At 36.0% G+C, this 15,911-nt stretch overlaps 1 protein-coding gene across 6 annotated transcripts in view; it reads right to left on the bottom strand.

The window, feature by feature from the left end:
* The window catches only part of slc4a4a (solute carrier family 4 member 4a), a 54,053-nt gene that overhangs the window by 22,939 nt on the left and 15,203 nt on the right, over positions 1-15,911 (bottom strand). For 4 of the 6 annotated variants that reach the window (XM_052555500.1, XM_052555498.1, XM_052555497.1 and 1 more), the window contains 4 exons: positions 9,385-9,520; positions 7,881-8,041; positions 4,450-4,629; positions 283-359 (listed from right to left, as the gene is read on the bottom strand). In XM_052555500.1, coding sequence (XP_052411460.1) covers positions 283-359; positions 4,450-4,629; positions 7,881-8,041; positions 9,385-9,520 — 554 coding nt within the window. The remainder of the gene's footprint in view (positions 1-282; positions 360-4,449; positions 4,630-7,880; positions 8,042-9,384; positions 9,521-15,911) is intronic. The other 2 variants (XM_052555499.1, XM_052555501.1) reach the window with 1 other exon arrangement.

Raw genomic sequence — 15,911 nt, 5'->3', positions numbered from 1 at the left:
TTTAATACTATTATCACCATTGAAAATCTAATATTACAGTTTACTGTTTATTATTTCTGTCAAAACCAGACTATTTTTTTTAATTCTTTGACAAATACAAAAAGAATAGAAAGTACAAAATAACAACATTTATTTAAAATGCAACATTATAAAAGTCTTAACTGGCATTTTTAATCAATTTATTGCAACCTTGCTGCATAAAAGTAAAACAAAACAAAACAAAAAAATCTTCCTGGCCCCAAACACACACAAACACATGAACAATCTTGAAACTGGACTCACCTGATCTTTCTCTGGCTTGTCGGAGATATCGTTCAGGCTGCTTGATGTCAAGTTGCGATGTGTGGTGGTTGGACTACCTAATCAAAATTTATGAAAAGAACAGATCAATGAAAAAGACCCAAATTGAAAAGTGCACTGTTCCATTATTTCAAAGACAAAGTTTTAAAAAAACAAACCATGTAAACTACTACGTTTTGACTGTAGTAACCGAATGCGACACGCTGTTTGATTGCTGAATGGAAGATTCTTAAAGAATTCTTTAAATATGAAAATGTACTTTACAGGCTGCGCGTCAGAATTTGTATTTGTGAGAACAACATCATTATAGGCTACTCTTCCAGGAAATAGTCCTCACAGTCCCTGTTTTAAAAAGGCGTGGACGATCTCTTTGGGTTTGAGACTTTAGTATTTGCAACTTTAGGGATCTTATCAATTCATGAACAGCATGTCACATTCCAAAGAGAAAGGAAAACTTGAAATTGCATCATATGACCCCTTTAATAGTGTTCATCATCTGTTTATGTCATTAAATGAATTTTACCATACATTTCTGCCATACGTGTATGAACATCAATGTGAGAGTCACCACTGATAAGTTACTACTAAATATATTGTAGAAACATAATTTTATATAAAGCTACTTTGCAACGATTTGTATCGTGAAAAGCGCTATGCATATAAACTTGAAGGTAAATAGTCTAAAAAGAAATCCAAATGCAGAAGAAGGAAGGGAACTGAATGTCTGATGAACCAATAGGGAATAAGTGGGTCTGATAACACTGCACATAACATTCATATTTTTTCACAGGCTCTGAATTGCTCGAGTCCATGCTTTTAAAAGTAACATAACATAAATTAGGAAAGGTGATGTGCCAGGCAAAATAGGAACCTACTGAAAGGTAAACTATTAACCTCGCAGAGTCCAAGTCATTGTCATCATGCTTTGAACAGCATAGCAGAACAGCACAGTGAAGCAAAGTATTCCCGATGCCACAGAGTTATATTGACTAAGATGTCAGTTTGATGCAGCCAAAACAAGAAAAAAAGCAGCCAAAAGAAGAAAAAGGAGGCTGAATATAGATGAGGGGGGTTTAAAAAAGAAGCTTCATTTATGAAGCACTTAAAAAGAAAGAAAAAAAGAGTAGCAACTCGAAAAAAGAAAAAAAAAGGATAAGAAAAAAATGCTTCACATCCACCATAAATCCTACATCATCAGATCAGAGCTGCTCATTAATATGGTTATGGTCATGATGGTGTGGTCATCTCCAGTGGAAAGTTCCACAGAAATGAGTCCAATGTAATTATTAGAAGACTTTGGAATGTAAATCTATTAAGGTTGAAGATCACCATAACAGGAAATTCTAGATATGAAAATCTATTACATAACAATGATTACAGGACTGACTAGCTAAACATAGATGGTCACAACACAACAAGTAAAAAAAGGTCATATCATTCAATCTAAAAAATAGGTTATTTATTGGCATCAATGGTTCCATCAAGAATCTTTAACATCCATGTAACCTTTTCATTGCACAAAAGGTTCTTTATAGTGGAAAAAGTTTCTTCAGATTATTAAAACATTCTTCAGACTATGCAAACCGTTCACTTAAAAGTTCTTAGTGGAACCAGAACTGAATGAATGCCACCCTTATTTTTAAGAATGTACATTTTGTGTGATTTAATTTGTACCTAAGGTGTTATTTAATTATTCAATGAACTTTTTAAATGGTCTAAGAAGATTTGGTTCCTCGTGATATGACCCTTTTAAGCTACATTGTTTTGCTATGCTTTGCTATCACAGCTACGGTATGTTACACACTACGTGGGGTAAAGGGACACATAGACATGTACTGGCAACTGGTAAGCTGGACTTACTAGGCCATCCCATGCTTGGACTTCCAGGGGCTCGCAACAGCTCCTCTGAGTTGCGAGTCATTAGACAAGGCACTGAAGTCTCAAGTGGATTACGTGCTTTTAGTGACAAGTGCAGCAGAAAGGAGAAAAGATAGTAAGAAAGGTGAAAAGTTAAGATTGTTAAGGTGATAGAGGTCAGTGGTTTTAGGTGGTTTAGCTATTTTTGTAAAAGATTGTTTAAGACACTCAGGGAAAGACGGGATTGGTTATAGAAGTAGAAAAGCACAGTTAAAGCAAGTTTTATTCTTTTTTTTCAGGAAACTAAAGTTGAGGTGAATAACATTCGTCACATTCAAAAAGTCCAATGGTCAAAAAATCACAGGATTCATGGTTTAAAACCTGGGCACATGGAGCCTATAAACATCAATCTAATGAACTTTGTGTAAAGTTTTATCAATGCACTATTTGTTTTAAATGAAGGCATGTAAATATTATTGCCAAAAACCAAATGATCCCTTTGACCATTGCTTTATTTAAAGTGTTGTCTGTGGTGTCCATGCTGTCTTTTAAACACTGCTCTAAGATTGGTTTATTAGTTCGCCAGTTCATAACAGTTCACAATCTCAACAATGTAATGCAGCAGCCTATTCTGTGCATTGAAAAATAAATGCATACACAGACAGAACATACTAAAATTCAACGCTTGAAAAGGAGCAAGTTACTATTTAAAGACCCCATGAACTCTTTTTGTGTATTCTAGCTCTCCCTATATGTTTGTGTACTTCTAAAAGAAACATTTAATGGATACTGATGACTCATCCTGGACTACACTGAGTTTTAACTCTCTGGAATGAGATCGTTCCTCCCTTAATATGACCTGTAACTGCCTAAGCAAGCAGCAAAACATGATCATGGCTGTGATGCAATTAAAGCTGACTGATTAATTAAACCATTTGATTTGTCACACACAAATCTCATGTTGTAAGAGAGAATACACTACTGTTTAAAAGTTTGGGGTCAGTAAGATTCTTTATGTTTTTGAAAGAAGTCTCCACACCAAGGCTGCATTTATAAATACAGTAAGAAAATACAGTAAGAAAACAATGGTATTGTGAAACAGCCTTGTCTTTAGCATCGCATTATCCTTTAGAAATAATTCAAGTATGCTAATTTGGTGCTCAATATTCATATACTGTATGTCATCAATATTGAAAACAGTTGTGATGCTTAATATCAGAAACCATTATATATTTCTTCAGGATTCTATCACAAATAGAAAGTTAAAAAAACAAGTTGTTCCTGTGGCTCAGTGGTAGAGTTAGCAATGCAAAAGGTTGTGGGTTCAATTCCCAGGGAACAGACATACTGGTAAAAAAATAAATAAATAAAAATAAAAATAAAAAAAACCTATGTATAGCCTGAATGCACTGTAAGTTGCTTTGGATTAAAGCGTCAGATAAATGTAAAAGAGAATATAATTTAATAGAAATACATTATAAATGTTTCCTTGTCACTTTTGATCAGTTAAATGTGTCCTTGGTTAATAACCAAGACAAAACAGGAAAAATGTCAAATAAACATTTTAACAGTAGTGATTTCATGGAGTCTTTAAATCATACAGAGACAACTACTTATTAAAAAAGGAAAAATAAAAAAAGGCAACAATGAGTCAGCAAACTGGTAAAGCATTAGTAATACAATTATTGTGATCTGTTTGACTAATGCATTTAAATATCATCGCCTTGGAATTGCGATGGAAGGTTCTATCTGACATTTTTGTCAAAATTGAGTTATTCACATATTCTTATTCTGTGACAATGTATTTACATTATGTCATGTTTTATTTTAAGTTCTATACATTTTGTGATTTTTTATTGAAAAAACAAAAAGGTTCTATCTACAGAAGTCTATGGAACACAAAAACTTTAAAGCTCAATATCTCAAAACTACTCAGAACGCAGATAGAACCTTATAATTCCAAGGGGACGATATGTAAAAATATAAAGGAAGTAAATCTTCTTAAAAATTTGATGAATAAAATAAAAATCTTTGGTATTCTTCAGTTATCTTTAAGAATAACACAAGAAAAGTCAAACCACAAAATCAAAAAAGGTAAAAGAATTTGAACAAATGATATTTTTGAAAAGTGTGGAGAAAAACAATCCACAAAAGATTTCATAAAAGAAGAAGAAACATCTGAATATAAAAATCTATATAATATAGTAATAATAATAATATAAAAATCGTAATAGTTTAAAAGGAAAAAGGAGGGTAAAAAATGAGTCTGCACCAAACTGGCACCTATATTACCATTATCCGGGGTGGAAAACAGCCTACTTGCGCTGGAGACCGTCTTGCCAATGTCAGCTAAGGAGCGAAGATTGGATTTCTTGGTCTGGTGGCGATGCTTCCTCAGCAAGGTGTACATGACCTTATCTTTCAGGTCAGCTTTCAAGAGACCGTTCTCAATCTGACTGTCAGTGATCATTTCTGAAAGAGAGAGACGGAGTGAATGTCAAACAGAGAGGTAGTCAGCGAAAAAGCTAAATTGTCATTAGAAAAGACCTGGCTCATGGTTATTTTGCTTCTATAGATTTTGAGAAGCTCATTACGACCCCTTCACAACTGAGCAAACTTTTAAACAGAACTTCAGATTGGACTCTCCGAAGAATCTTGAAGTGAGTGTCAGTGAAGTGACACATTGCCTTCTATTCTTAGCCTTCAGAGGTGGACGTCTAATGAGGCAGTGGCTTGTGCATAAGATTGTCTGGTGGTTCCTGTAAGAATCTATTTTTATAAAAGAGGGTCAAAGACATGAGGCCTGGGCCCTTGGGCCCTTTTTGTGAATGGTTTGGCCCTTAATAGCCGATCCTTCAATTCATTTATCTCAAAAGGCACTCTATGAGGTTGACTGAGCTTAACTTTGCTTTAAACTGATAATCTGACTTGACACATCATGCTCTGAGTAAGAGATACGGCTAGTGGAATCAAGAATGTGAATTAATAAATCTCGTTTGATTGATGGCAGTGGTTACAATCTAACCAGCCATCTTAAATTCAGAGAGCTGCAGTAAATATCTCTTTTTTTTTAACCAATCCTCCTTCCTAAAAGAAATCTTTACAAATGAATCACCAGAATCACATACTTTGCTATCAGTGCACTACAGTTATTTAATGGCCCCACAGTTTTCATTCTGATCTTCCTCAAGCACTGCCTGAATTCAGTATAAAAGAAATGGCCATCCTGAATGGATGCAATCACCCTTGCATCTGAGCCCTGAGTTACAGCGAGGGTTGAGAGAGGACTGTATTAAACAGAGCTATGAATACATCCTGACATGTGAGCATTTGGAAACCAAATAACAATGGGCTGTGCTGGCCGAGACCATGCATGCATATCACACGTGCTATCTCTTAGACCTTACAGTACATTTGGAAAAGCTTTTTCTCTTAGTCTGATCTGATCTAAAGTGTTATCTGTATGATATGTATTTTGCCCTTTGTCCACTGACAGGGTGCCAGTGCTGGTGGTAGAGCTAATGCCCTACATGAAAGCATTCTGTATGCTTCTATTACAGAAAAGGCAGCTCCATGACAGAAAAAAATGACTCCTAAAACCTGCTGGTGCAAAACCATGACTGGTGCAAAACGAGCATTGAATAAAACTTGCTTCATTCATTTGACAGATATCATGTCGATACAAAAAGTTTGTTAAAATTGCACAGCAACACATTATTGCCATCATGTATCTAATAAAAATGACAATACTCACAAATATCATGTTAGTTTATTGCTATAAATAAAGAAAAAGGGAGAAAAATGTTGGCATTTGCATCAAAGGCAATTTATGATTGCCTAAATACACTGAATTCACATCATTTCAGATCAGAGGTACCCAAACTTTTCAATACGAAGGTCCAAAAAAAAAAAAAAAAAAAAAAAAATATATATATATATATATATATATATATATATATATATATATATATATATATGTGTGTGTGTGTGTGTGTGTGTGTGTGTGTGTGTGTGTGTGTGTGTGTGTGTGTGTGTGTGTGTGTGTGTGTGTGTATGTACTATACATACAGGGGCGGTTTCTTCATTAGGGCGAATGGACGATGCACCACCAAAGCACAAAAGGAAGGGATTTTTTTTTACATTCAACCACAATGTTAAGCTAGCTATCACTATTCTAGACTGTTTGTTATGTCACTTAATAGTCCAATCAGCGATGAGTCGTGTTGTGTGTAGTACCGCCCGTTTCAGGCCGATTTCTGTCAGACTGAGAATCGCACCTCATGCTCTCATTGACTTCCATAATAAGATCATTTTTTTTTCGAACTGCAGGCACTTCAATTCAATCTCTATGAGCTCAGGGGGGCTCGCACTAATGTGCTTTCATCATCATGTGTAACCTTAACTTGTGCAAGGATTGGTGGAAACAGTGACATCCAAAAATATTTAAAAACTATTTTGAATTTTAACAAGAAAAAATGAAAAAGTGCTTTAATATCTTTGATATCAATTATGAAAACTAAAAAAAAAAAGAGAGAGAGACAGGGACAGCTAATGTTACACCACCTCAAATTCAGTTGTCAGATGAACTTGATCAACATCATGGCGAACGTTACATCAGCGCAGAGTGAGTAATGAAAGTAAGCAGTGCAATGTGATATAAGTGAGTAATGTAATACAAATGAGCTGTGTTATATAAGTTATATTGTAAATGAGTAGTTTAATATAAGTGAGTTGATTAAATAGTGATTTACGTGACTTCAATTACTTTTCATAAACTGATTTTAAAGAAAAACCTTTTTTAGAAAACCACGTCCTGGCTTCAGTCTTCATTTGCTGCCGAATTGTGTTAATACGCATACAGAAACATAAAGAGAGCTAGAGATAGATTAAAAGAGTCAGTTTATTTTTAATTAACACTATAATAGTTCAGTTTCCTTTACAACTAGCCATTCATTTATCAATTGAATGTGTGACCTATCCTCATTAATCATGCAAATCATGCAAACATATATATATATACACATACATACATACACACACATACACATACACACATATTAAGTTAAAAACATTTTTTTATTTAAATAAAACATTTTTTTTTAAACCTCACTGCAAAAAAAAAAAAAATAAAAGCAAAAAAAAAAAAAAAACATTTTCCCCATCTATTGTGATATGCCACATTAAAAAAGAAAAATATGTAAATCTAGGAAAAAGGTTATAAAAAATATTATGTAAAAGTAAAAAAAAAAAGTTTTTAAAACTTGTAAGCTTCCCTGTTGAAAAAAACAGCATATGCTGGTTAGATATTTGTTGAAGCATGGCAGCTGGTTTGAACTGGTTTAAGTTATAATCTGGTTGTGAGCTGGTCCTAATCTGGTCCTAAGAAACTAGCTTCTGTTCAGAACCAGCTCATAACCATCTTATATGTCGCTCAGGACCAGCAGCCATGCTTCAAAACATACCTTACCAGCGTGGTTTTTTTTTTTCAATAGGGTTGATATAGACAGCAACATGTTTATACAGTATTAAAGACAAATGATGTCACCGTTTGTCTCTCAAATCAATATAAACATGGACCACTGAGTTCATAGATCCCTCTGTTGAGCATCAACTCTATTGCAGTGAAAAAAGGTATTTGAGTGATTTATGTTTGTAACCTAAACTGCTTAAAGGTAGTAGAGCATCCTTTAATAAGACAAAATAGCTGCAGAGGAGACACTTACCCACGACCCCTGGCAGTGTGTTGGCCTCTAGGTCCAGCATGATGGTGCCCTTCTCTATACACGTCCTAAGCTCAAAGAGACTATGAAGGGACAGAGTGGCCACATGTGGTTTACTCCACCGCTCCCCACCTTTTTCCACCTTCTCTTCAAACTTGATCCACCTTCGAAGAAAAAACAACAGATATTTAAAGGTACTGAAACTGGAATGTGAACATTTCTGTATGGAAGACAAATGCACACAGATGTATGACACTTTTGACCATTTTCATTTTGTCCCTGCTAAAAAAATAGTATTCATTTTTCACGGAAAATTCATACCGACCCAAAACATTTTAACAGTACTTTATCTTTGTAAATCCATTATATCCTATATATTCTTAAATCTACCATATCAGAAACAAATACCAGTCCCAGACATGAGACTAGAATCTAAAGCAGACCTCATATTCAACTCTGATCTTTCCTCTGTACAACTGTTTATTAAAACTGATGCCCCTGCTTGAAAGGCTTTCATATGTAATCCTTAATCCTAAAATACACAAACAATGGGTAATCTCATCTCTAAAACAATCTCTTAAATAAAATCTTGATTGAAAAAGATCAGCAGTAATCATTCTTGTACTTATTTAATCAGTTAAATGCCCGCTGTGGCATGTGATAATGGCTGCTGATTGGGGACCACCTGGAGAGCCTTTCCATGAAACTGCCCCGCTCACTGAATGATCAAATCCTTTCAAGAGCAGCACAGCTCCAGAATTGATGTGTGTTGCATGCAAGACTCGTCTTTTAACAGAGACTAAGCTGTCTGCTCAAATTAACTCACAGGAATTTAAAGCAACAGTAACTGTTAAATGATCGGATTTGCTTTTAATGAATAAACAAGTCAACTGGAAACATATGTGAATTTTCAACTTTCTTCACACCTTTCCCCTAAAGATTAATCAGAGTGGATTCATCCCTTTAGACACTGTCAAGAGTTTAAAGTGTCTTCGTATACTGGCCCCAAGCAGTCATTGGCAATGAGCCAGTACACTTGAATCATCTTTTGATGAATTGTATGGTGTCTGTGTGACAAGACTGAAAGAGTATTTAAATCAGTCTTTTTTAAAAACAGAACGCTTTGGAGGAATTAAATCATATAACTAACTTTAATATAACAGATTTGTATTTGAATGCCTTTTCAAATGTAATTTATTCCCGTGAATTTTTTTTTTTATCTTTGGTGTCAAACGATCCTTCTGAAATCATTCTAATATGCTGATTTGCTGTGATTGATTTGATTTTCTTTTTTGCTATTTTTTCTTTGAAGCATATACAGTAGAAAAGAACCACATTGTCAAACTGAAAACACAATTTGGCCAAAACCAGAGATAAAATAATACTATTAGACACAAGTTATCGAGCTTTTTTCCAAACGTTGTTCCAGCTAATAATACAGGCTCTTATATTTCTGATCTGCTTTTGAGCCTCATTAAAAGTTCCAACCGAGCCGTGACGCTCTTACCTGGCAGTTTCCTTCCACTCCATCTCCTGGCCATCAACAGACAGCAACTCGTCCAGCTCGGTGAAGAGCTGAGGGGGTGCTGGACTGTCATCGTCCTCTCCCAGAATGAATCGAATGCGCTCAGCAGCAGGTGAGACTGCAACAGGAAAAATACTGCGGGTCAGAGGAGAAGGTACAGTCCTGCATACATCCAGCTTGCCATCATCACTTAATCCATTAGGCCTAATCTCCAGCTCTGGCGGAGGAGGAATCTTGACCATAGCCAGGTCTGAATCTGGGTCCACATCCTGCTTCTCCTCCTCTCTAACCTCACTCTTCTCCACATTATTGTTCTCGGTCGCGTTCTCCGGGTTGCTATCTGATGCATCCATTCTAAAACCCAGTTAAAAAACAATTCTGTTCCTCAAAGCTGGTGAGGATGGCTGAGAGAGGGAGGGAGGTCAAAGACACGAGACCTCACGCTGGCAGCAGCACTCAGACCGTCATTAGAGCCCTTCGTGTTGACTGCTGTCCTGTATACCCTACTCTAACACAGTGACACCTAGGTAGTTAAAAAAGGGGTCCCCAATTGTCACCCCAGAGCAACAGCCCGCCCATCGGCTGCTCTGGCTGTACCCCATCCCATTGGCCCTCTGACTTTGGCACCCTGCCCCGAGTCCCTCATTAACAATTAGTTAATGTTCATTCTTCACAAGAGGGCCTCACTTTCCATCTGGCTTGTTTTCTAATTTGAATATCTATCAGGTCTTGTGGAACAAAGTAAACTGTAATGTTGTATCTAAATAAAGCCCCTCTCATCTTATTAACTTAACTCCCATTTTAAAGTTTCATCATCAAATCTGGCAAAATCTGGCAGTGAAATTCCCTGGAAAAAAGGACAATTTTATTTTTATATCAAATGAGTCATTTCTACCTCACCTAAACCTAAAATTTACTTCTATTCGTGTAGAATAATGAACTCAAGTCGATTCAGTAATAAAATTGTTTAAAAAAATAAATTACTAAAACATTATGATCCTCAAACTATAGCACTCTCTATGCAAATTCTGTTCTTAGAAAAAACTTGTACCTTTTAGAGTTGCACTCCATTAATTTACTAACTGCTTGTTTTATTTAAATAAAAAAATCTTTATTATATAATTAACAAGCAAAAAGGCCTCTAACACTAGCTTGCTCTATTCTTTTTCTGTTCTATCGGTTTTCTTTTTATTTATTTTATAATAAAAAAACACTGCGTGTACTGTGTTAAGCTAACTGAGACTTGTTATCTTGTATATCATTGCTCTTTTGTTGATTTTGATTGCTTCCATTGTCCTCCTTTGTAAGTCACTTTGGATAAAAGCATCTGCTAAATGACTTCATGTAAATGCATTTAGCACATAAGTTATGTACTGTATGTAACACTCAGTGTGATTGAACTGTCACGACATGGGCAGTTCATATACTGTAATTAAAAGGCACTTCCATTGCTCATGTCACTGGCTTGAGTGGACACTTTCTAATGTTGATAACATCAACATTAACATCATGGATACAATGCTGTTTGAGTAAATGAGTAATCTGATTGTACAGCTCTGTACTGAATCAGTCTGATTTCTGACGAAACCTCCAGAATGAATTACTATCCATAAAGCACTTATGTTTCTTTGAAAAGATAATTAAACTACAGTATCTGATTGGATGAAAGGGCCCCACCTAACACTTGCTTTCCAAAGCCAGTATTACCCTCAACTTTTACTACCGCTGCTGATATGGTAAAGGGCAGGTTAAGGATGTTATCAGCACCTGAAAAAGTGATAACAAAATGTGTATTTATGTTTCTAACTTTCTTTTTTCAAATATATACTACCATCCAAAAGTTTGGGGTCAGTAAGATTCAGCAAGGATGAATTAAATGGACTGTTTACCCAAAAATGAAAATTCCCTCAAAATTTCCTCACCCAATAAGGTGAATACTTTTCCTTTTTGAATGGATTATCTCTTTAAATATATCAAAAGTGACATTAAAACATTTATAATGTTAAAAGGATGTCTATTTTAAATGCTGTTCTTTTGAACTGTATATCCATCAAATAAACCTGTAAAATGCATCATAATTTCCCAGTGATAACAATAATAGCTGTTTGAGCACCAAATCAGTATATTAGAATGATTTCTGAATACTGGAGTAATGGCTGCTAAAAATTTACAACACAGGAAAAAAATTACAATTATATTATTAATAATTAAAAAATACATTAAAGTAGAAAACACTTTAAGTTTTATAATATTATTGTTTTACTGTGTTTTTTTGTTTAGTTTTTTTTTATTAAATTAATGCAGCCTTTTTTGATCAAATTAATGCAGCCTTGGTGAGCATAAGATAGTTTTTTTATGTTAAAATCTTGGTTGCACTTTATTTTACAGTACGTGTACTAACATGTACTTATAGCGTACTTACAGTGTATTTATCTAAGAAAGTTCTGGTAATACAAGGTAACTACATGGGGTAGGGTTAGGTTTAGGGGTAGGTTCAGGGTTAGTACCTAGTTATTAAATAGTTATTGTAATTACTATAATAAGTACATAGTATGTACATGAGGAACAGGACACACTAAATTTTTAATGGTAATGGTAATAGACGATGTCCACTGTTTATGTTAAACGATTATTAAAGTAACAGTTGGAAAACTCAATCTCAAAGTTCAAAGTATACATTTGTTGATTATTATTTTAGAAATAATCATACCAGGAATGTGCAGGAAGTGAATAGGCAGTACTGTTTTAACTCATTTGGGCCAGTTCGTTGTCCCAACTTCTTTGTTCTACAAAGTGACCCTGTGATGCATACAGACAACTCTGCTACGAATACCAAGAGCTAAGCCTCAGTGGGCACTCGCTTCATGTTGTTGCTAAGCAGGGCCGGGAAAGAAGGAACAAGTGAGAGAGAGAGAGAGAGAGAGAGAGAGAGAGAGAGAGAGAGAGAGTGGGTGAGTTCAATATGGGTGAGAGCGCAGAGGACAGATAGAAATAAAAATCGCATCGTTCAAACAAGTTTCAAAGCTGCAGGCTCTCTCGCCAAGAGCTACGGCCCACATAAAGGGGACTTTGTCCATGCACCAGGGACTTCTGGGAAAAGCGAGGGGGGAAGCATGCCCAGCGCCCAAAAAGGGACTTAGCTGAGCTGCCACTTCATGCTGGAGAGTCCCAGTCCCCTCACTGGCAACACTGTGCAACATCCCACACGCAAACAGCAGTATCCCAAACCACATTCTAAGAAGTATTCAATGACATTCTTGCGCCATGCACAGACCAGAAAAACAATCATTCTCAATGCTCACGGGTTTGTGAATTGTGGTGTAGAGGCAGTGCAAGCTTCCCACGTCTGTCTGTAGTAGAATTAATGACCTTCACAGCATTAAAAGTCCTACATATATACTTGCAGACATAAATTAACTGTGCAACTGTGCTTTTCAGGAATTTTACCAAGTTAAAACGAAAATGAAGCAGCAGTACAGGGTTTTCTAAAAGGGTTTCATGAGTTAATTTCTATTTCTATAACAAGTAAATGGTCAGTTGTCCTGTGTTGTACAAAGTGAAGCAGCACTGTGTTCATTTCCACTTGTAAAGCTTAGAATACTGTGACGTTTCATAGTAAATGCTGCTTCTTACAAACTCCATCTTTGCAGTTTAACATGCACTTGGAACACATTTAGGAATTTAAAATCTCAGGGGGTACTTTTTTTTGTTCTAAGAGGTTTGGCCAACCAAAAAAGTTTGAAAAAGAACCCTCGGCTGAAAACAATGTTGTATGCTGTAAGACTGTTGCTTTATGGTTGCTAAGGTGTTCGGTGTGATTATTAGTTTCTTCATACTGTAGGTGGTTGCTAAGGTTAGTTCAGATAAGACCACTTTGGCAAGTTATTTGAGTTTATTGAACACAATTTATCTTTGGCGGTATGGTTCCTTATGGGGGTTCTTGCTCCCAAATTAATTGAACATACAAGAGCTTAAACATTAACCCCCTGGAACCATCATCTTGGAAATACATGACAATTAAGCCACTTAATAAATGTCTTTAAAAGCAAACAGTGGTAATCGTGTAAATGTGGCAGTGGGACGTCTATCCTGCAGCTTGGCTATGAGGATGAGTGTCTCTAATTGGACTTGAGTGAGGTCCATGCCAACCAATAATTGAAAGCCTTAGTGATCTGAAACAAAGAGACAACAACCAGAAGGTCCACGGTAATATGCTTCTAATGTGGAGGGTGGGAGGGTTGCGAGCCATTTGAGCATACTTACCAAGCAGTAGTGCCACGTATACAGTATATGTCCCGTGTCTTATTGGAGAATGGTAGTGATTGGAGCTATCTGACAGCTGACCGCATCACCTGGTCGCAGCCTATGCCTCCGTGGCCTGACTGACCCGGGGAGCAGTTGGGGGTTCGGTGCCTTGCTCAAGGGCACCTAAGTCATGGTATTGCCGGCCTGAGATTTGAACCCACAACCCTAGGGTTAGGACTCAAACTCTCTAATCACTAGGCCACGACTTCCCAAAAGTACTTGCGCCACCTGGGAATCGAACCCGGGTCACAAGAATGGGAATCTTGCATGATATTACTACAACAGCGGCGCAAGACTTGTGGTAAAAGGTTTGTACATTTTAGCAATTTATTCAAGCAATCATATGTAGTGACCGACTGATATATCGCCATGGACGATATATCGGCCAATATTTGTCATTTTTCAAATATCGGCATCAGCCGATAAGCTTTTCTTCTTGGCCGATGTGTTCAAGGCAGGACTTTTATTTTGACGGTGCTGAGAGCAGCAGTGCCAGAGCACACACAGTGCTCACACTCTCTCTCTCTTGTTCGTCGTCGTCGTTAACAGTTCTGGATAGAAGTCTGTCTAATAATCAGATAGAACAGTTAAACAAAGAAATGAATATATACATAAAGCATTATAATGATTGTTTTTATATTAGGCCTATTAGTAATGGAAAGAAAACATAATACTTTCTCGTTCGCCGTAAGCATTAAGCAAATATGCATTTATATAATTTAAACAAATATTTAAATGACTAATTAACATTTAATTTCATAAACCTTGCAAACTTAGTTGAATCCAGCTGTAAGATCTTGTAAAGTGTGTATGTGTATCCAGCATGATCACGTGTTCTCTGTGTGAAGGTCTGTCCATGTGAATTGAATGCTTAAACTATAAACTCGTGATTTCAAATTATGCTGCGCTTTATGCATTTGCCCATTGTCATATTAATGTCATTTTCTCTCTGTGCTGTATGTAAAATGAGGGTTACCCTGGCTTTATTTGAAAAATATGATTCCCAGTGGACAAAAACATCCTAGAATACGAAGTGCCCTGCTGATTACAGTGTTAACTTTTTTATTTATTATAGGCTATATTAAATATTTATTTATTTGTGAGAAATATTGTAATCTAAAGTATAAGCATGTTCCTTTTACACATTTATTTTTTAATCTATTGAAAAATGATATAAAAAAATTCTTAAATATTAATAATAATATATTTTTTTTTAAATCATATCGGCTTTATATCTGTTATCAGCCCCGCACTTTCCAAGATATTGGCATCGGCTGTCAAAAAAACACATACTGGTTGACCACTAATCATATACATGTAAAACTTTCATGCAGTTTTTGGACTAATTAGTGCACTAAATGTTGACGAACATCTATAAAATAGTTAACATTTCAATTGTAAGCCACGGAGGAGCAGATGTACACCTCACTAGTTTTCTTGCACAAAAAGGCACAATAAGAGTGTCTATTACAAGGCTGTCTTTTGTATATACTCCTAGCAACAGATGCTTGGCAGAAACACACCACTCGCCACATATCAAGACACAAAGAGGATTTCAAGTCAACTTCCGACTGGGATGCCCACTAACTTGTGATCCAAAGAGAATGGTCAAGGTAAGTAAAAAAAAGAAGGTTACAAAGATATGATAGAAGAAAACACTTGGTAAAACAGCAACTAGAAATAACAAACATTAATATTGTGTATTAGTTTAAATAATAATTTTTGATACAAAAACATAGGATTTGTGTGTCAGAGTCAAATGTAGGCCACCACAGCTGGTTGTTTCACATCTGTCTAGCAGTGAGGAGCACAACAGTGATTAAACACATTTGAGGCGTCACATGCCTGTGATGTGTGGCTCTTGTCTTTTGTTTGAAGCACAAAAGAGTTTTATTCAGAACAACTATTGTTCCCTCCCCTGCCATCTCCTACTGACTTCCTGACAGTAACTGATACCCAACTCCACCAGAGTACAACTACCACGGTCATCACACTGACTTTCCCACTTCATGGAAAACGTCCACATCCTAATGATTCTTAGGATAGCTGCTGGGGACAAGCTTTTAAAAGCATAAATGACAAATTATCTGCCTGAGTTTTCATCTTCATCATCCTCTTCAGATTGAAATTTTCTTACCCTTTATCGGTTTCATTTTCTAGCACAGGTTATGTTTGTTATTAAGTATGTGATTATGCAGCTGTCA

The sequence above is a fragment of the Carassius gibelio genome, chromosome B5, assembly GCF_023724105.1.
Source record: "Carassius gibelio isolate Cgi1373 ecotype wild population from Czech Republic chromosome B5, carGib1.2-hapl.c, whole genome shotgun sequence".
Classification (NCBI taxonomy): Eukaryota; Metazoa; Chordata; class Actinopteri; order Cypriniformes; family Cyprinidae; genus Carassius; species Carassius gibelio.
This window is presented reverse-complemented; position numbering and strand designations above follow the sequence as displayed.